This window comes from Caretta caretta, chromosome 11 (assembly GCF_965140235.1).
Source record: "Caretta caretta isolate rCarCar2 chromosome 11, rCarCar1.hap1, whole genome shotgun sequence".
NCBI lineage: Eukaryota > Metazoa > Chordata > Testudines > Cheloniidae > Caretta > Caretta caretta.
Window position 1 is genome coordinate 9,037,894 of NC_134216.1, and position 21,977 is coordinate 9,059,870.

Below are 21,977 nucleotides of genomic sequence, written 5' to 3' on the forward strand. Positions count from 1 at the left end.
CATCAGTTCCCTGTGGGAGTCAAAGTCTGTTTTTCTGAAGTCCAGGGTCTGTATTCTGAACTCCAGGATCCTGACAAAATCCTGACAGTTGTTGAAGGCTAGGATGGAAAGCAGGGTGAACCATGGGGAAGGGGGAAAGGTCACACCATACTTCGTCAATTTTCTCTTGGAAGAAACAGGCAGAGGGAGAAATTGAGGTAGGAAGAGGGGGAGGGCTTGCGGAGTAAGTCAAAGGTGGCAAAGTCAGCAGGGAATAAGTTTTAGAAGTAGAGTTGTTTAGCAAGGAAGATGGCAGAAATGAAGGAAGAGAGAACATATTTGTAGTGGAAGAAATCAACAATGTGCTTAAGTCTCATTGGCTTAAATGAGATTTTAGTAAGTGCTTTCCTGATTAGGGATGCTTTCTCAGACTATAAGTTTCTCAGAGCAGGAAAGTTTGTCCTGTCTTTAACTCATATGCACACCAATGGTTCTGTATAAATAAGAAAACAAGCTACAGCTGAACTGTCCAGTAACTGATGCTGTTTATTCCATAATTTATTTGATGAGGGCTAAAATATTTTTTCTTTCCCTTATCCAATAACTGAGAACTGAAATTAACATAGCTATAGTGTACAATAGTAACTCTTTACTTGTTATTATTTATTTTTATTGTAGTTGTACCCAAAACTCCAATCAGTATCAAGGCCCCTTTAAGCTAGGCAGTATATTTTAAAAAAATAAATAAACAAATAAATAAAAATACAGAGACTTGGTCCTTGTCTTGAAGAGTTTACCCTTATTTTCTTGCCTTAAATTAGATTGTAGCAAACAACAGAAGGGAATGGAAGAGGGTAATGCTAATAAGAACACTTGGTTTCATAGGCTAGCTATTTGCATGACTCAACTGTCTAAAACCTTCCAAGGGGCTGGATTTTGTTAACTGTACAAGTAAATTGATAAATATCAGCATTCTGCTATCCCAGTAGAGTCTACTATCCAGCTCCCCCAAATAGTAACACAGTGTGGCTGCTGTTCATCATTCTATTCCTTAATCCCACAAAGTCCTGGCATGACTATGGCTTCTGAATAATAATTGGGTTACAGCAAGAGAGAATCCACCACTAACTGAATTGCTGAGTTCGTGGCCCAGTTACCACAAAGTGCAGTTCTTCCAGTTGAATAAGTTAAAATGCCCAGATGTTACATTCTTGAACAGTATGGTTCATAAACTACTCCGCCCAGCCATAGCAACTTGTTGTCATTTGGTAAAACCATAGTGGAGAGTTGTGCCGTTTTGTTTGTTTGTTTCTTTTGTTCCAGTGAGTTTTGTGCACATGAAAATTGCTGGCTTCTCAGCCCTATTGCATTTCATCTGGAGAACAGATCCAGCATGGCAACAAGAGAAGAAGCTTCCCCACAATGACATGCCACTGTCCCTCAAGTCTGATACGGAAAGGTCACATCTAAGGGTGAAGTGCTTTTTCCTTGGTCTCTCTATTGAGAGGATGAATCAGTGATAGTGATTTTTTTGGTGGTGCTAGCAACTGCCCACTAGACCAAGTCAGTTCTTGCATGAGACCAGGCAGCAATCGCATAGCAATCATTTGCCTTTGGTGGAGTTTTATGTCTTAGTCATCTAATCACTTGTAGCAAACTAGACATAACTACACGGCAAAGGACTGTGTACTCAGCAAACGCGCCATTGGCAGAGCAGAAACACCTTGGAGTTTATCAGCATTCTGGGAGATGTTTGTTACTCAAGTTTTACGAAGCAGTTATCACTAACAATATAGAGAAGTTGAAAGGTAGATGTTTTGGTTATCAGGAGAGAAAGGAAGAGGTTTTCACTGAAAAACCAGAAAGTTTTCAGTTGCTGAAAATGGAAAGCTCCGTAAGTTTTCGATGAAAACTCAAAATTTTTTTACCCAAACACAATTCTTTCGTGAAAATTTCTGTTTTGCCTAAAAGCCATTTTCTGATGGAAAAAACCCTTCAGTTAGAATATTGCATCTTGACTATCTCTGCATGACAGTTCTTCGCTTGTTGGAATTTTGCATGGGAAAGATCTCTCATGATTAGACATGTAGAATAGGCTTTGAAAGTATGTGTATGACTTTGTTTTCCTTTTCCACTGCAAAAGGCTCTTCCCCTAACCCCACTATCCTCTCCACTCTTCCAAAGTAGGAAACAAAGACAACTTCTAAAAGAGAAGAGAAAGTTGTATACCTCTGTATGCATGTCTCAGCATAGACCGCATGCTTAATCTGTGTCTGACTCTGGGCTTTCGTGTCTGCTCATATGTTTTGATGGTTTATTGTAATAGTTTTAACCCTGCATGTGAAAGATAATTTCTGTTCAAGGCTGTAAGTCTATGCTGGTGTCTTGCCGCAGCAATTATCTGAATCAAAAATGTACATGAAATCGGGAAACAAATCCAAGTTTCTCTCTTTAAAAAGAATTAGAAAACCAAAATAGCTTAAAAATAAGTTAACAAGTTACTAAGTGAATTTAATACTCATGGAAAATACTGAATTGGCATTTTGATACGCTGAATCCACTGAATGGCAACAGTACAGGTTCTTCTTGTACTATCTCCTGTCCATCAGGATACCTCAAGCATGACCTGGAAATGACCAGTTCTGGGAAGAGAGAAAGTAGTTCACTGCCCATGTCCCATTTCGTCTTTGGCTTCTGCTGAGACTGCCAACAGGTAGGCCCATTAGGGCTAATTGTGATGCTGATGTATGTGATGCAGTCAACTCATAAGTTATGGGCCTCCAGTTTGTAATAACTTCTGATCACTGCCACCAACCCAATCTGCATTTAAACTGTTGGCTTCATCCCATGTAAATTAAATATTGTATCTTCTGTAAGAATGGTAGAACAATTGAGGTTCATTCCTTGTAAAACATCAATCATTCTTACTTTTCCTTTTCCTTTTTCTGTGCATGGAAGAGTCAGATTGTTTGTATCCTGTGAACCCTGTCATGCCCTAAACCAGTGTTTCCCAAACTTGGGACACCGCTTGTGCAGGGAAAGCCCCTGGCAGGCCAAGGGACGTACTGGCCGCTGCTTCCCGCAGCCCCCATTGGCCAGGCACAGCGAATCACGGCCAGTGGGAGCCGCAATCGGTCAAACCTGCGGACGTGGCAGGTAAACAAACTGGCCGGGCCTGCTAGGGGCTTTCTCTGAACAAGTGGCATCCCAAGTTTGGGAAACACTGCCCTAATCCACTACAGGTGGGTGATAGAGTGTACTAAGGGGTTGCATGCTTTGTAGTGTTTGTAGTCTGAGTGTATTGCACACACCAGGAGCTCCTTGCATCCCTCCATTCCCAACTCACAAGCAACCCTTGTTCTACTCTGACATTCCCCTTAATTTCAGGGACTTCCTGCATCTCCCCCCATCTCCTCCGTCATTCCAGGGGCTCTGTGTGTCTCCCTTCCCCCATACCACTGTCCCCCATTTCCCCATTGCAGGGGCCCTTTCCCCCCTATAGCTGCGTGTCTCATTCCCCACTCTGCCACATGCCAGTGGTTTTGTGTGCCCTCACCAACAATCTTTCCTCCTGTTGGATCACTACCTCCCTACCAGGATCCCTGCTCTCCCCTCCCCATCTTCCTTCTTCCCTTATCAACACCACCTTAACCTCCCCATTGTTGTGCAGCTATTCTCTGAGATGCTGCAACTGCAGCTATCTTTCCAGCCATGTGCATACAGACTGACTTCCTGGTGCTTCCTCCAAACGCTTCTCTACTGCAACCTGTGCTGTTCACTCCAAGTATGGTTGCTGGTGATACAAATAAGTAATTTATAATAAGACACTGAGTATCTTCATCTCTCTTTGAAATCAAAGTGAAATGAGGATTCTCAGCAACATGCTGAATCTACCCTCTTTGAGGATTTTGGTCTGGAATAAAGTAAATATGAAGTTCTAAATAGTTCACAGTGGTGTAGGAATAGAGCAGGTCATCTTCAATGTAAGGTTCCTTCCTCCTGTAAGGTACATGCAGTAGAGAGTGAGTGCCCTCATATACACTGAAGTCATGGTGAAAACCTTACAAGATACACATTTGAGTCATTTCCAAGGGCAGAGTAGTTGAAAATGAATTGGCTTGACTGGGAACCTGTCATCCAAAGGACTTCACAAGTGATTAATCATGACTTCTTATTTATGCTGCTGTTCCTTTTGACTGATATTTTATAAACATTTTTAGATCCTTAAGTGATAAACTGCATGTTTGAGTATTCCATACATTTACTTCTGGCATGTGGGAAGAAATAACTTTATTAATATGAGGCTGCTGTTGATAGAAGGGGGGGTCAGATTCTGCTCTGTTGTAAAGATGGGGGCTTCACTGAAATAACTGCTATCACAGCTGTGTAACCCAGAACAGAAGACTGAAAAGGATCACAACCACCACTGTATTGAGCCACACTTGGCTCAAACTGTATTTCATAAGCAGACTGATAGCATGCAAAGGACTTTTTCTGTGTTACACAGCCCACTGCTAAAGAACAGACTCTGAAAATATCCCTCTGTTCATACAAATGAAGATGGTATAAGGTGAAACAGGTTTTAATTTTCAGCTAATTAATTTAATTGTGTATTTCATCATTTTAGAGTTCTATAAATATTTTTAGAGTTCTATAAATATCTTGAGATCTGTGAAAAAGAAGCAGAGCTGTACCTGAAGGCCTCTTTAGGAAGCCTTTCTCCCGATGTTGTGTTGGCAGATTGGTTCTTGATCTCTCAAATGCCATTCATTGGCCCTACTGTGTTCTTTATGGAACAGACCCATCTCTGAGCTTTATTGTTGTCTGCTGCCTTATCACAGTAAGCCTGAAAATCATAGAAAATGAAGTAGACTGGTCAAAATTGGTAATTATTTTTTACCGAAAATTTTAGATTCTCTGCATTAGATTCTAGATTCCCTGCATTCTTGTTTTTTCAATGAAAACCCCAGAAATGTTCAAACTCAACAAAAACGTTCCTAATAAAATAAATAAAGTGGAATCTGATGAGCATCTGTTCATTTGAAGTCTAGCTGGGAGTTAGCTTCAGGTTGGTGGCCCTAGAAAAAGATGGGTGTTTTGGAAGAGCACTTGTGACCATTCCTCATGCATTTAACAGGAGGGATTGTTTTATTAGGAAAGTTTTATGGCTTCTGTTTTTGCTCAAAGGCAAATGTGGCTTTGTTGTTTTTAATTCTGTTGGGATTTCTCCCTTTTAATATACAATGCAGCTGTTAAAATAGTTGGGGTTGTCTAGGGCAAATCCCATAGCACTTTCCTTTCAGCTCTCAGTTACCTGCCTTTTTAATGCCACCGCAGAATCGTATTACAGGGGATATGAACAGTGCTTGGTATTAGTGTCAAAATCAATTACCTAACCCTCTGCCTGTAGAGAAGGCTGCGAACCTAAAGAACAAACTGAGTAATCCATTTTGGATTTCTAATTCTGAGTAATGACCAAGGGCGCAGGTTGGTGTTTGAATAAATGCACAGGGTTTTTCCTCTGTATCATAACTCCTATAGGCATGTTTTTACCTGTAAAAACTAGGATCCCCGTGAAACCCTTTTTCCTGCCAAATGGCTTGCAGGTAGGATTAATCTGTCCCTGAATTCATGAATTCTGTGTGGCACAGAGCAGTGGAAAAAGTTTAGCACTGAGCAGAGGGCAAAAAAAAAAAAAAAAAATCTGGGGGAGGGATAGCTCAGTGGTTTGAGCATTGGCCTGCTAAACCCAGGGTTGTGAGTTCAATCCTTGAGAGAGCCATTTAGGGATCTGGGGCAAAAATTGGGGATTGGTCCTGCTTTGAGCAAGGGGGTTGGACTAGATGACCTCCTGAGGTCCCTTCCAACCCTGATATTCTATGTATTGCTTAAAAAATATGAATGTCGTGCTCATGAATAGGGTGGGATTGACAGCCCTGGAAAATAGACTTTATATCTCCTTATACTCAAAATGATACTACTTTCTGTAGCCTCTTCCTTCTTGGGATCTCAAAGCACTTTGCAAACATGACAAAATTAAGCTTCATAGAACTCCAGTGAGGTAGGTAAGTATGGTGTCTCCATTTCACAGATGTGGTAACTGAGGAATAGAGAGGTGAAGTCACATAGAAAATCTGTGGCAGAGCCAAGAAGAAAATTTAGCTATCTGGAGTCCCAGGTCTGTGCCTTAACCATGAAGCTATGCTGCCTCCAGAACACATACTGGATGGTGGTGGGAGTGGAAGCTTTCCTTATACTGCCTGACCACTCAACCCCATCTAAAGGTCAGAAGGTAATTCAGTTGATCTGCCTATGTATTCCCTGGCTGCTCTGCTGAGACTGTCAGCAAGACTGCCAGTTACTGCTTATGTGATGGGGACACCTATTTCTTAGGAACAATCTGAAACCCACCTACCCACCGACATTGGCTACTGAATGACTCTCAGATGGTCATTACCACCCTGGAGAACCAGGGACTAGAGGCAAAAGGCCCCATATCTTATTTCCAATTCTCTCAGCAACCCAGTACCCTTAACAAAGCAAAAATAATTATAGACTTATTTCCACTAAATCTCTTAAATCCTATAAGATTAGAGTCGTTGCATTCTATTTTTTTCTAATCTCGTGCTTGAGAAGGATTTACCTATTCTAATGCAACCATTTATGATAATCACTTGGTGATCTTTTTCATTCATATTTAACGTAAAAACAGAGATTCAAATACACAGAGCAGTAACTGAGGGCCATATTTTCGAAAGCAACCAGTGATATTGGAGGCCTCCATTTTTGGGGTGCCCAAATTTAGATACCTTTTAAAGAGGCCTGGTTTGCAGAGTCGACACTTAGAGCCAGATTTGTAGGACAGTTTAGTCCCTAGCTCCCATTGATTTAAACGGGAGTTAGATGTTTAAATACCTTTACAATTCTGGCCCTTAGCACTTTCTGAAAAGCAGGCCACTTCACAGTCTTTCTGGCTGGGCATCCCACTCCCGAGGCACCCCAAATTACTAGTCACTGTTGAAAATTTAGCCTGAAGTGTCTAGATTTGCAAGACACAAGAATTGCACTGGAACTGAAGCAGAGAGCCTAAAAGCAGAAATATTCTTCACTATTAGCTTTATTGCACTTCCAGAGCACAGAAATATTCTTGTTAGGGACTAATTACCTTATCGATACCGACTGAAATTACAAAAGCACCAAATGCATTTATGAGCACAAGTCTCATTGAAAGCCAACAGGACTTGTGCTTCTATAACCCTTAGATGCTTTTGAAAATTGGTCCTTCTAGACATAATTTTCAATCCCATGTGCCTAAAATTAGGCCTCTAAATCTTTAGGCACCTATGTAAAAGTTGCTCAAGACTCCTACATCTTCTGTTGATTTGAGTTGTGGGTATAACACTACGGAAAAGCAGGCCACTTATTTAGATGCCTAAAATATGGATCTAGATTACTTACTTTAGGCACCCAAGTTGGAAAATGTTGGCCATAATCTGCACATCCACGATGGAAATGAGTTCCTTTGCAAGAAGAATTATTTTTTACTAAGCATGATAGTATGTAACAGCCAAAACACAGAGCAACTTTGCAGCTCAGTGGACACAGTAAGCCCTGAGGGAAGGGGAGGGGTCAGGTTTCAAACAAAAGTGGCAAAAAGAAAACGAGTACTTGTGGCACCTTAGAGACTAACCAATTTATTTGAGCATAAGTCTCTAAGGTGCCACAAGTACTCCTTTTCTTTTTGCGAATACAGACTAACACGGCTGTTACTCTGAAACCAAACAAAAGTGGAAAACCTTGAAAGGAGGGACTAAGAAGACACAGGTGGCAGACTAATAATTTAGCCTCTGATGTTTATTTGCTTAGCGAACAGAAGCCCAGAATGTCAGACCTAGGTCAAACACTCCTTCGATTGAGTGTATTTATTTCATACATCATCTGTAACCCAAAGTAATTTCTAGATTAAATTGTTGTAAAGCTTGGCCCCAATGAACCCATTCCATGTTTGCCGTTGAGCCCAGTGTGTGCGTGGACAGCAGGACTTAAGGGGCCTACTTAGTGCTGCATAGGTACTTGTGCAGTTCAGATGGGATCAGTCAAGCTTATAATTGTGTATCACATTTCAAGCACGTGAACAAGTGTTTGCAGAACTGGCACCTTAAACAGCAAGAGGAAAATGAAAGAAATGTAGAGGGAAGGGAGAAAAGTGCTTTTTTCCCCTGACACTTTAATGTATATGGAGAATGGAGGAGGCAGAGAAATACAGGACAGCTCTTCCAGAAGTCAGGAACTGCAGAGGCGAAGGCTCTTGCACCAGCAGGGGGGACAGAAAGGAGGCTACTGCTACAGAGCTTGGGAGAACAGTAGAGGGAGAAGAGGACCATGTGGAAAGCTGAAGAGATGGTTTTATTTTTAAAAATAACGACTGTGGGCGAGATTCTGCATTGTGGCGCTAAGAGAGGCAAGATAGGACTTACAGCTTTTTTCTGTGCTCTATGTAACTTGCCCTCTGAAGCCTTGCTGATTGTTTAGAAACTGATACTGAGGAGTCAGTTCTCTGATCACTCAAGAGTTTGTTTATTTTCGCTTTCTGCTGATTAAGCCGGAAAGATTGCCAAGTCTTGTCATCTTAGTATTTTGCACTGAACACCACTGACTTTAAAAAAAGCCATTGTTGTAGGCAGTGTTGTTATAGCCATGTTGGTCCCAGAATATTAGAGAGACAAAGTGGGTGACGTAATATCTTTTATTGGACCAACTTCTGTTGGTGAGAGAGACAAGCTCTCGAGCTTACACAGAGCTGAAGAGCTTGTCTCTGTCACCAACAGAAGTTGGTCCAATAAAAGATATTCACTCATCCCCCTTGTCTCTTTAAAAATACCAGTCAGACTAAATCAGTTTGTTTGGTTTCTCATAATATTACCAATACCAGGGGGGAAATGGCTTATTCATGCTGCTGACTGGGGTCTGGTTTACACTTCAAACTTAGGTCAACGTAGCCTGGTTGCTCAGGGCTGTGAAAAGTTTCATGCCCTAATCCCACTGTTGATACGACTAGGTTGATGAAAGAATTCTTACCTAGCTACTGGGAGTTGGATTTATTGCAGCGAGAAAAAAACCCCTTCTGTCATTACAGTATGTGTCTATACTGCATTCGCATACCTGCAGCAGCAATTGTAGTGTGGACACCCTGGGTCTTTGCAAAGCCCTTTATTTAGGTCCTGATTCAGAAAGCATTCCAGTCCTTTTCAATGCTTAAGTATGAGGATAACCTTCAACAACTGCTTATGTCCCAGTCAGTGACTTCAATGGGACTTAAGTGAGTATTATCGTTAACCACGTACTTAAGTGCCCTTTCTGAATTAGGGATGCTTCACTGAAGCAGGGCCTTAGGCTATGTCTACACTACATACCTTACACCTGTACATCTGCAGCTGCGCTGCTGTAAGGTCTCCTGTGTAGCCGCTGTGTGCCAATGGGAAAGAGCTCTCTCACAAGCATAATTAAACCACTCCAACAAGCAGCAGTAGCTATGTCAGCGTCTCCCGCCGACACAGTGCTGTCCACACCGGTGCTTTTGTCGGTAAAACTTATGTTGGTCAGGGGGTGTTTTTTCACACCCCGACCAACAAAAGCTTGACCGACAAAAATGCTAGCGTAGACAAAGCCTCAGAAAGCAGCTTAGTGAAAAAAGCACTAGCAAGAAGCCCAATGGGGTCGAGGTCCATGACTGAAGCTCCAAGGTGCTACAACGATACAAACAATAAGAATCATTATAATACAGTAAACTAATCCAAGAGGAGAGAGACATTTTTTTCTTTATTTTTTTAAAGATATAAAAACATTAAAATAAAAAAAAAATCATCAAGGTGGCAAGGGGAAAAAAGAGCTCACATCTGGGTTCAGCCAAGGAAAGAGTAAAATGTATCAGACAAAACAAATGGGAGTTCCCAGAATCTTTATATGGAGAAAAGTTTGCAAGGCATGTGGACTTTCTTTAATCAAAGCTGTTCAGGACTCTGTAAATCTTTATTCACAATGTAAAGTGAGGAAAATCTGAAGTGATGCTGTTACAGTGAAACTGACTCCAACCCAAAAGTTCTCTCACTCTTTCCGAGAAGTTTTTTGGCTGATCCAGTTAATTCCTGTAACTGAAGCACCCTGTGTATTCCAGCAAATTTTTGAGGCTGGATAATTTACACAAACTATAATTAAAAATGGAAGAGGGAGTGGGATCTTGCTGTGATTTCTCTCAAGACCCCAAATGGTTTCAGTATCTCCCACCTCCACCTTTCCCAAAGTAGGAACTAAACTGACATCTCAAATAAAGCTAGGAAGCCTTCAGCTATACTAATGTGGACGAGGACCAGAAATGAAAATGTGGTGGGGCCTCTAGGGGAAACCCACTTTAGGATTGTATTGGATTAGTCTTTCTTTCTCACGCAGAACCAGTGTTTTGGGAGGATGGGGGCGGGGGGTGTCTTACAGATATGAATAAAGATACACTTGTGCTATGATATCCTGCGCTTTAAGATGCAGCTTAGGTTGCATAATTCGGCACTCCTTAACTCAGGCAAAAATTTGATTATCAGATATGACTTTGGGCATGAAATAAGAACCTGAATTGAACAGACAAGACTCAATGGAAGTTTTGCCTGAGTGTTGCATAGGGTGTTAAGTACCTATTGTTTATTATCATTCAAGTGGGTTGAAAAATGGTGTGGAGGTGGGGAGTAATTGAGCACAAATGTTCACCTTAAATTAGCTTCTCTACATATTTCAGAGGAACAGCCGTGTTAGTCTGTATTCGCAAAAGGAAAAGGAGTACTTGTGGCACCTTAGAGACTAACCAATTTATTTGAGCATGAGCTTTCGTGAGCCACAGCTGATGAAGTGAGCTGTGGCTCACGAAAGCTCATGCTCAAATAAATTGGTTAGTCTCTAAGGTGCCACAAGTACTCCTTTTCTTCTCTACATAGAAACTGCAAATTCTTGAAAATTTCTGGCCCCCACTTGAAGTTTTATTATGACAGCTTGTTGCTCAACATGTATAATCAATTATTCCTTTTTATACGCACTAAACCTCTGTATGTCACTACCACTTTACATGCTGCTCATTCAGTCAAAACTTCCATCTCTCCTTCACATTCGACTCCATTCCTTTTCTTCCCACTATCAGTTTTTCTCTCTGTTTGTTGGAGGAATGCAATCCCCTCTGTGGATTGGTTGTATAATAACCCACAAAATAAAATCCAGTCAAAACTTTTAATTAAAAAAATGGGCCTGATCCTTTGAGGTCCTGAGCCTCTTCAACTCCCATGACATCAATGGGAATTGAGAGCACTCCACGCTTTGCAGAGCCAAGCCCTTTCTGGTTATAATTATAGCAGCCAGGCTGCTAGGGAAAGAAACTTAGGAGATCTTTGTTGTTTTTTTTAATTTACTTTTGGATTGTGATGATATATTGGCCTCTCCCTCATGGGGCTCATTTTGCTTCTTTTGTTCAAGAAGTGACAGAAATGTGTTTTTGTTTTGTGTTCCTTAGGGTTCCTGAGCTGGAATATGCGCATCTAAGATGGAAACTTCCGCTTCAACTGCTGCTGGGAAAAAAGAAGGGAAAGGTGCAATTCTGGAGGGGAATGGCTTTCCTGAAATGGGGAAGAAACCTGCTCCCTTAGCAGCAGCAGCACAAGGAGGTACTTTATGTTTTCCACACTTTGAAAACAGCAGGAGTGTTTTTCATTAGACTGTTAGAATTTAATAAGAATGGTGGCATATGTTCTCATGTGAATATGCTGAGTTCATTGGGATTCCTGGCCTTCGAAGGTCTCACCAGAACTGTAAGCTGACAGCTGGCAGTCTCTGTGTCATGGTGTAGCAGTCAACAGGTTATTGTAGCATGATGGGTTTCAGAGTGGTAGCCGTGTTCGTCTGTATTCGCAAAAAGAAAAGGAGGACTTGTGGCACCTTAGAGACTAACACATTTATTTGAGCATAAGCTTTCGTGAGCTACAGCTCACTTCATCGGATGCATGATGACTCTGCATGACACGTGACCAAATCAGACTTGGGGGTCAGAAGACGGGAGGACTCCATTCTTGTTAAACTAAATCTGAATTAAATATAATCATTAGAAAATTTTGAGTCACTGATCTCACTGATGCCTGGTTTCATTTGATATATGCAGCATTTTGTGTAACACTTAGCCACATGGAAATTAAAATGTTCCTTACTAGGTTTGGTAGAGCTGAGTGCATTTTGTGTTATCATCATTGTGGTAGAAGATCTATATTTCTTGCATCTGCTTTGATTTTTTTTTTCTAATGAGCTAAAAAGATTACTATCTCATTTCTGGTTGTCACTGCTGATACTCCACTCTAAATTCAAGAGTGCAAGAGGACATACAACTAAAGAAACTTCTCTAGTTTCTCAATATTTCTGTTACATCAGGGATAATCCAGAATTTGATTTCCTTTCCTCCACTTAGTGAAAATGCTAAGGGTTTGATCCTGTTGCCATTGAAGTCAATGGCAAAACTCTCACAGAGTCCAGTGGAAGCAGGATCAGACCTTCAAATGTTGATCATGGAAGCAGCAAGTTAAGATTGACATGGAATGTACATACCTTGCTCCCTTTCCCGCCCCTACTCCCCAGCATGGGGAAAAAGTGTTAATCACTCCTTCCCAAATCAAAGGGGTTGGGGGGGAAGTCCTGCTACATGGGAAGGCTGAGTGCAAGCTGTCAGTCAGCTGTCCGTTGTTAAGGATGGAGGTAAAAGGAGTGGAACCTCTTTGAGTGGGGTCTTCAGCTCAAGGAGACTCTCACTTGTAGCATGGAGACGAGCTGCCTCCAGGTCCCAGTAGGCCTGGAAAGGGCAGCACTTGGATTTATAGAAGCGAATAACCTTTTGGTATGGTGACAATTTTCAGAGGGCTCTGTTACTCTAACAAGACTGGGGCTTGAGGTTTTGGTGGGCAGGACCATCCACACACCTCTGTGGGATGTGGCAAATTTGTCTCCTCTTTGGAGATGTATGTCAATACTGTGGTAGGGCCTCATGATATCCAGTTCTGTGTTTTCACAGTCAATATTTGGACCCCAAATTAAATGTGGGAGCCAACACTAGAAGTGATCTTCAGAGTTAAGATCTATTAAGGAAATGGTACAGTGCCTAATAGGAACAAAATCCCTTAAAACAAACCCTGTAGTACCGTATCTCCTTTTTGTCAAGTCAGTTGAACTGCATCTATCTCTGAATGACTTCATGTATCCCAGCTCTGAACTTCAGTATGGGAAGCTAGTTTTGAGCTTGCTGATATTTTCTGGTAGCTGGTGCAGAAGAGGAAGGCTAGGGATGGTACGAAAGTTGGGTGGACATCCCACTGTTCTTTTTGAGGACAGGGACAGAAAGGCCTCTCTCAGTAGGGCACAGAGAGACAAATTTAGAAGGGACTCTCCAATTTGGAATGTGACAAGTGGCATCCCCAGCTGTATAAACTTTTTAGGTTTCTTTTTTCTCTCTTAAAAATATACCTTATTGCTAGGCAGATTCTACCTCAAAATGAATCCCTCTCCTCCCCTTCCTTAAATACATAGTAGTTTCTCATCTCAAGACGGCCGTAAAATTATTCTATAGGTTTCTCTGCTTCCTGCATCACTAGGTAACTTAGTCTTGTTTTCAGTTGGCAGAACCATGACCCCACTCCTTTCCAGTACAAGTTGTGTGTATCTGTTTTTTACCCATAGATTCTTTCCAAAACTCTGACTAGGTCTAAGAAACATACTAGTATTTTCTGTGAAACCTTCCCAAGTACAGACAAAGGAAACAGCTCTTGGAATATAAGACATTGGAGCTGTTCACCTGTTATATAAATCTTTTCAATAAAGGAAATGTCTGTTAAAACCCCCTGAAAACCTTTTACCAAGGTATTACTTTGGAGATGGGCCTCAGCTGTGAAATTAGGTTCTGGAGCCAAATCCAAATTTTTGCATGAATTTGGATCTAGTTTTTTTGTTAACTTTAACTTATTACATTTGCAGAATGGAAAATTTGCAGAATTGATTAAATTAGGGACAGAAATTACATGACTCTTGGAAATCTGCCATCAAGAGGTGACCTCTGTTAAACTAGCATAAGGTCATGAGTTAGGATTCAAGCATCTGCTTATGACCATCCCTGTTCAAAACAGCAACTAAACACATTCTTAACTTTGGCACACTCTAAAGTCCCATTCATGTGAATGAGACTTAAGCATGTGCTAAAGTTCAGCACATGCTTGGGTGCTATTCTGAACAGGGATGCTGTCCCAAATTGGGACCTAAATCTGGAGTTACTCCAGATTTACACAGGTGTACTGAGATTAGAATCTGGCCCCAAGACTTGATGTTCTTGACCCTTTTAGTCTCATACTGGAGACTTGATTCTTTTTATGCATATGACATGTTTCATATTATCACTGTGCTATCTACTCTGGAATGAATGATTTACAAGCTCAACTTTTCTCATCTTATTAAAATGAAGTGGAAAAGGAAGAAGAAGATTGTTTGAAGATGTCAGGAGAAGTGTGATGAAAGCATTGTGTAATGAGATGTAAAGAGCAAAATCTATATCATACTGTGAGAAGAAAAGTTAATAAATTATCTAACGTGGCTAGCAGTAAAGTATACTCCAGAAATTTGCCAATGAAATTTACAAAGAATATGACTGTTGTTTTTCTTTTTTTGAAGGCCTTTCTTTGAAATCTGATTAGAATGAAATTAGTGCTTCTGAAATGGAAAAGCTCCCCAAAAGATTGGGGAAGTGTGTCTGTTTGTGTGTGTCTGTTTGTGTGCGCACGTGCACATATATATATGTGAAATGAATCAGAATGCTTTAGATATGTTGCAAAAGTAGCTAAGTGTAAGCTATGGATTAGCAGTTCATCACTGAAAGGATACACATTGACTTCTTATGTCTACATAATAATATTAGCACTTATATAGCAATTTTCATCCTCAAAGCTCTTAACAGACATTGACTCATTACTCAGAGGAATGTAAGGTTGGTGTTTATTTTATACTCCCATTTTACAAAAGAGGGAAAATGGAAGTAAGTAGGTTAAATAAGTTGCATAAGGCCATGTTGGTGGAGAGGGGAGGGGGAGTAGGCTGGTGCATGTGTCAATGTTAGAGCAGGCTTGAAATTTGGGAGTTTTTGGCTTCCAGACCTGTGTTGAGGTTATTACATGTTTCTGTCTCATCCAGAATAAACTTGTGATGGAATTGATTACATTATTATTATTATTATTATTATTATTTTATTTTATTACTATTTTATTTGATAGCTCCTAGGTGCTATATGGGTTATATTCTTCATATTAGCATGTCATAAAGCAGCAACAAGGCACTGCTAGCATTACAACTCAAAAATGTCTTCTCCAGAACCAAACAAGTATATTCTACAATACACTTCCTGTTCTTTCCGATTCTACTGAGTCATTGTTGTATTAGATCAAACGCTACTGCACCATGTTTCTCTGATCATAGCTTTTTTCCCTTGTAAAATCGGCATAGAATCACGAGGGTTTACTTTTAACTAAGATCCAATAAAATGAAGCAATAAACCAAATATATTAACAAACTGATTTAAGAACCCTCATTGCTTTACTGTATTTTTGTAACTTGTCCAATCGCCATTTCTACTTCACTTATTCTGAATATTTGTCCCAAGTGTTGTCTGTGGCCTTAAACAGATTAAGTTATGGTTGTAGAAAAAAAGATTGGCATTGTTGATGCTGTCAGAGTAGAATAGTTCTTTCAGATTAACAATCTGCATCTCATATTTTAGTCTCCTAAAGCTGACACTTTAGAGTTCTTCTTTGCCTTTTTTTTTAATATAGTAATTCATTGATCAGCTACTCAGAAATTGAGCTTGCAGAAATGACATCAGGGAAGACTCTCCTAATGTTCAGTTTTTTCCATAAATCATTCTGGCAAATGATTTTCAATTTCAATAAGTGTGTGTTTGGTGGGGAGCCGGGGTTATTAATGGTGATATTTACGAGTTATATGCAGCCAGTTTTGCAAAAGTGGTCTGTGATTTTTTTCAGTGCCTGAAATTTGGGAAGCACAACTTAAAACACCCACATTTAGAGAACACTTCTGCAAAATGTAGTCTGTATTGCATTTCAGGGCAAAGAGCAAACTCTGCACTTGGCTTATGGAGTTCCACTCGTATATCCAAGAGCAGATTTGTCTCTTTGCTTTCAAGGGCACAGGGACTATCTCTTTTACTATGTGTATGGCCAGTACCTAGCACAGTGGGGCCCCAACCTCAGCTGATGCCTACAGAGGCTGTTATAATATAAATAATGTCATTTTAAAAAAATGTTGAGATATTGGGGGGAGGGTTTCGCTTCTGACTCTAAACCAAAAATTAAATAAAAGTCCTAAAAAGTGCTTACTGCCTGTTGTTAGCGAGTCCCAGGTTGTAACTTTCCCTCGCCGCCCCTCTCCTCCATGGCACAAACACCAAGTTCCTAAATTGATGGTGTTTATGTCTGAAACACTTTTCTGATGTCTGGCTCTGTCAGGACTAATTTTAACATTTCTAAAGCTGGGTAAAAATACAGCCTCATTACTTTGATGTCAGAGCAAAGTTTACTATTAGTATATTCTGGGGTTTATCATTTTAGTCATGTTTAACACGGCTGCAGCAGGCATGCACTATTAAATCTGGCTTACTTTACATTCCTGTCTGGGATTATTTATTTGGAACAATTTCCTCTCTATCAAAAGACATGGCTAATGCTGAGTTTTAATGCGTTATTTACACACAAAATAACCTATTTACAACTTGGTATCTGCCGGAGGGAGGATGAATGGGGCAGTACTCCCTCCATTCTGTTCTATCTGAGTTTAACAATCTGGATTGCTAATAGAACCATTTATCATAGGGTGGTAATTTATTTTATGTTAGCTGCACAGGTCTGACTGCCTCTGATCTATGGGAATACTTTGCATATGAAGTCCAACAAGTCATTTGGCATATACATGGGAAAACCAAATTGGAGACCCAGTAGGTAACAGCATGCACTTTTCCCAGTAGGTAACGCTCCTTTTAATATTAGTGCCTCAGCTGATGAAATTTAGCCCCTAACCCTCAGATGTACTGTAAGGATAGAATGGTGGGCTGCTCTGCTAAGGATCAGTTTGGGACCAAATTTGGTCACTTAATTTATGGGTTGGCAGGAATGCTGACCACTGCAGATGTAGCACTTTCAGTAAGCAGAAGAGAGAGGCAAGAAGCCCTGCCCAGTGCTCTGCAGAAATCTTTTCTAAGCAACACAAGAGTGGCATTGGCAAGGAGTCCATGTGCAGCTTATCTTACTCAGTATTGGAGTATGGGAAGTCTATGTACATGTGGAGAAGGGAATGGAGAAGTCCCAGCAGACCTCAGCAAAATAAAAAATTCAGTGTGTGTGTGTGTGTTCCTGAGAATGTAAGAAATTAGAAACAAACGCCCTATTAGGTCATCAACTCTATCCACCCTGCCAGGGCAGGGATCTCCTCTAAAGACTATTCTTCATTCCTTTGTCCAATTTTTCCAGGAAGAGGAATATGAGGCACTGACATGTTCTTGCTCGTCCTTCTCTCTATTGATATGTTGTGAAATGTCTTTAAAACTTTGCAAATCATGCAATTAATCCAACCTCCTGGTTCTGCTGTTCAGGGCAGAAAGTGGCAACTACTGCAACTGGAGGAATGGGAGAATCCCATTGTTTAGACTGTAAGCTCTCTATGGCAGGGACTGTCTTCTCCTGTGTGTTTGGACTTTGCCAACCACAATGGGATTCCATACCTTGCTTGGGACCTCTAGGCTCCACAGTAATACCAATAACAGGTGGAATGATCCATGGTTTAACTTGCCTCCCAAAATGTCAGTTCTGTAAAGCCCTTTAAATAAAAAGGTCTTGTTGTCCCCTGATGGCTTAGAGCGGACTCCAGTACCACCATGGCTCCTGCACCCTATTGCTGCAGACATCAGCTGCCAGCCTCCTTGTCTCATGTATGCTCCCATGGGGCCTCTTGGGATCTCCAAGGGTTTCAGATACTTAGACCAGACAGTCTTTGTTCCTAAAATATCATGCTTGTGATTATCTGCATATTATGTTGCTCACCTGAAGACTAGAAGAAACCATGGCTAAGATAGGTGAGGTCAAAACCCCCACTATCCCGTATTATTTTTGCCAGCTACTGTTTGATCAGCAGTTTGTGAATGGTATCATAGAATCATAGAATATCAGGGTTGGAAGGGACCTTAGGAGGTCATCTAGTCCAACCCCCTGCTCAAAGCAGGGTCGATCCCCAACTAAATCATCCCAGCCAGGGCTTTGTCAAGCCTGACCTTGAAAACTTCTAAGGAAGGAGATTCCACCACCTCCCTAGGTAAAGCATTCCAGTGTTTCACCACCCTCCTAGTGAAAAAGTTTTTCCTAATATCTGACCTAAATCTCCCCCACTGCAACTTGAGACCATTACTCCTTGTTCTGTTATCTGCTACCACTGAGAACAGTCTAGAGCCATCCTCTTTGGAACCCCCTTTCAGGTAGTTGAAAGCAGCTATCAAATCCCCCCTCATTCTTCTCTTCCATAGACTAAACTTCCCCAGTTCCCTCAGCCTCTCCTCATAAGTCATGTGTTCCAGTCCCCTAATAATTTTTGTTGCCCTCCGCTGGACTCTTTCCAATTTTTCCACATCCTTCTTGTAGTGTGGGGCCCAAAACTGGACACAGTACTCCAGATGAGGCCTCACCAGTGTTGAACAGAGGGGAACGATCACGTCCCTCGATCTGCTGGCAATGCCCCTACATATACATCCCAAAATGCCATTGGCCTTCTTGGCAACAAGGACACACTGTTGACTCATATCCAGCTTCTCGTCCACTGTAACCCCTGGGTCCTTTTCTGCAGACCTGCTGTCGAGCCATTCGGTCCCTAGTCTGTAGCGATGCATTGGATTCTTCCGTCCTAAGTGCAGGACTCTGCATTTGTCCTTGTTGAACCTCAACAGATTTCTTTTGGCCCAATCCTCCAATTTATCTAGGTCCCTCTGTATCCTATCCCTACCCTCCAGTGTATCTACCTCACCTCCCAGTTTAGTGTCATCTGCAAACTTGCTGAGGGTGCAATCCACACCATCCTCCAGATCATTAATAAAGATATTGAACAAAACCAGCCCGAGAACTGACCCTTGGGGCACTCCACTTGATACCGGCTGCCAACTAGACATGGAGCCATTGATCACTACCCGTTGAGCCCAACAATCTAGCCAACTTTCTATCCACCTTATAGTCCATTCATCCAGCCCATACTTCTTTAACTTGCTGGCAAGAATACTGTGGGAGACCGTGTCAAAAGCTTTGCTAAAGTCAAGGAACAACACGTCCACTGCTTTCCCTTCATCCACAGAGCCAGTTATCTCGTCATAGAAGGCAATTAGATTAGTCAGGCATGACTTGCCCTTGGTGAATCCATGCTGACTGTTCCTGATCACTTTCCTCTCCTCTAAGTGCTATAGAATTGATTCCTTGAGGACGTGCTCCATGATTTTTCCAGGGACTGAGGTGAGGCTGACTGGCCTGTAGTTCCCTGGATCCTCCTTCTTCCCTTTTTTAAAGATGGGCACTACATTAGCCTTTTTTCAGTCGTCCGGGACTTCCCCCGATCGCCATGAGTTTTCAAAGATAATGGCCAATGGCTCTGCAATCACATCCGCCAACCCCTTTAGCATGCCAGCAGGCAGTCACGAACAATGCCTACAACTCGTGAAGCCGTTCCCCAGGTGCAAAGTGCTTTAGCTGATACACAAACAAGTCCAGGAGATGAGGAGCGTCTTACAGCCACATTGCCCACAATGCGGCTGTGCATGCTAAGCAGGAATCCCTGTGACCTTGCTAAACGTCTCTTCTCTTATCATGTCCGTTGTTCTCAGCATTTAAGGGTTTAACTAGTAGGCCAAGCAGCACTGGTTGCTTCAACAGCCAGCATTAAAGTTAGATGCATTTCCCTATGGCATGTGTCTGAAAAGAATGGCCTCAAATGCCTTTCATTTTGAAACACTGTGTGAGATCTCTCCATGCAGCTAGGCTGTGATGCAGCCTGTCTGGTAGACTGGCTTACTTGTTTCCATTTTGTGAGACACTGCAGGTGGGAGAGGCAAGTAGCAGGCAGGTGACCTGCCTCAGGTGATGCGACACCGTGGCTTTCAGGGAGTCAGAATCAGGCCTGCCAACTCTTTTGTGAGATGGAGGTTATACTGTTAGTGGAGGAAAAACTTACTGTGGGACACAGAATGGTGTCCCTGTAATCCAAGGGGATGGCAGTTGCTCACAGTGAAGAGTGTATATTTGCAGTAATAGAAAAACACAATTCTACAAAATCAGAATTTTTCTCTTTATTATGCGCATGATCTTGCACTAATGGCGCATGCCTTCACTGCGCCAGTCATGTCCAGCTCACTCGCACAGTTCTCTGCTTCTCTGACAAGCACTCTTGCACTCTCCCACTATTGCACCCCTTAGGAGTGGAAAAAACTCCCAATCAAAGTCTCTAAGCCACCACATTATCCTCCTTCAAGTCCCTCCTCCAAACTCGATTTTTCCGTAATGCAGTGAGAAATGGCAGCCCAAGGGGATGCTGTTCAGGTGTCAAGGTTGTGTCCACTGCTCCCAATTGACCAAGAATTGACATGAGGTATTTTTCTGACCTAGTTTTCCCTGCCACTCACCCTCACCTGCTTGTTTGTTTCCATCTGCTGTTATGTTTTGTCTTTTAGACTGTAAGCTCTTTGGGGCAAGGACTGTCTTTACAATAAGTTTGTATAGTACCTAGCACCATGAGACCCTGATTTGGCTGGTCTCTAGGCCACTGCTGTAATATAAATGTTTAAGAATATCCCTTTAATTTGCAGATTTAACTGTAGGATGAAACATAAAACTAAATTTCTGACCAATTCTGTTAATTAAAGATGCCAAGGCACATCGGGATAGAATCTTAATCCTACCCAACATTCAGTATCTCAGGCCAATTTAAAACACTTTGATGGGTTTAACTGTAAAGTCATTCTTCACATACATGGTTGATATTGTTGCACAGTGGTGCTGGTGCTGTTAATAACTAAGTGATACTTAAGAGGATACTTGTTTGCGTTTCGGTGCTGTGCATATTGTTTCATGGGTTCCAAAGGCTGGCTCTCGCAGACAACACTACAATCTTATTTTTAAGGCTGTCGATTAATTGCAGTTAACACATGCAATTAACTAAAAAAAATTAATTGTGATTAAAAAAATTAATAGCAATTAATCAGTTTTAATCGCACTGTTAAACAATAGACTACCAATTGAAATATATTAACTATTTTTGGATGATTTCTACATTTTCAAATATATTGATTTTAATTACAACACAGAATACAAAGTGTACAGTGCTCACTTTATATTATTATTTTATTACAAATATTTGCACTGTAAAAATGATAAACAAGAAATAGTATTTTTCAATTCACTTCATAAAAGTACCATAATGCAATCTCTTTATCGTGAAAGTGCAATTTACAAATGTAGATTTTTTTTTGTTACTTAGCTGCACTCAAAAACAACAATGTAAAACTTTAGAGCCCACAAGTCCACTCAGTCCTACTTCTTATTCAGCCAATTGCTAAGACAAACAAGTTTGTTTACATTTACGGGAGATAATGCTGCCTGCTTCTTATTTACAATGTCACCTGAAAGTGAGAACAGGCTTTCGCATGGCACTTTTGTAGCCAGCATTACAGGGTATTTACTTGCCAGATATGCTAAACATTCGTATGCCCCTTGTGCTTCGGCTTCCATTCCATTGGACATGCTTCCATGCTGATGACGTTCGTTAAAAAAAAAATGCGTTAATTAAATTTTGACTGAACTCCTTGGGGGAGAATAGTATGTCTCCTGCTCTGTTTTACCCACATTCTGCCATGT

At 41.2% G+C, this 21,977-nt stretch overlaps 1 protein-coding gene across 2 annotated transcripts in view; it reads left to right on the forward strand.

Annotated features, from left to right (window-relative positions):
* Positions 1-21,977, forward strand: part of GLI2 (GLI family zinc finger 2) — a 246,042-nt gene that overhangs the window by 46,759 nt on the left and 177,306 nt on the right. For both annotated transcript variants that reach the window (XM_048869923.2, XM_048869924.2), the window contains exon 2: positions 11,525-11,675. In XM_048869923.2, coding sequence (XP_048725880.2) covers positions 11,555-11,675 — 121 coding nt within the window. In that variant the 5' untranslated portion in view covers positions 11,525-11,554. The remainder of the gene's footprint in view (positions 1-11,524; positions 11,676-21,977) is intronic.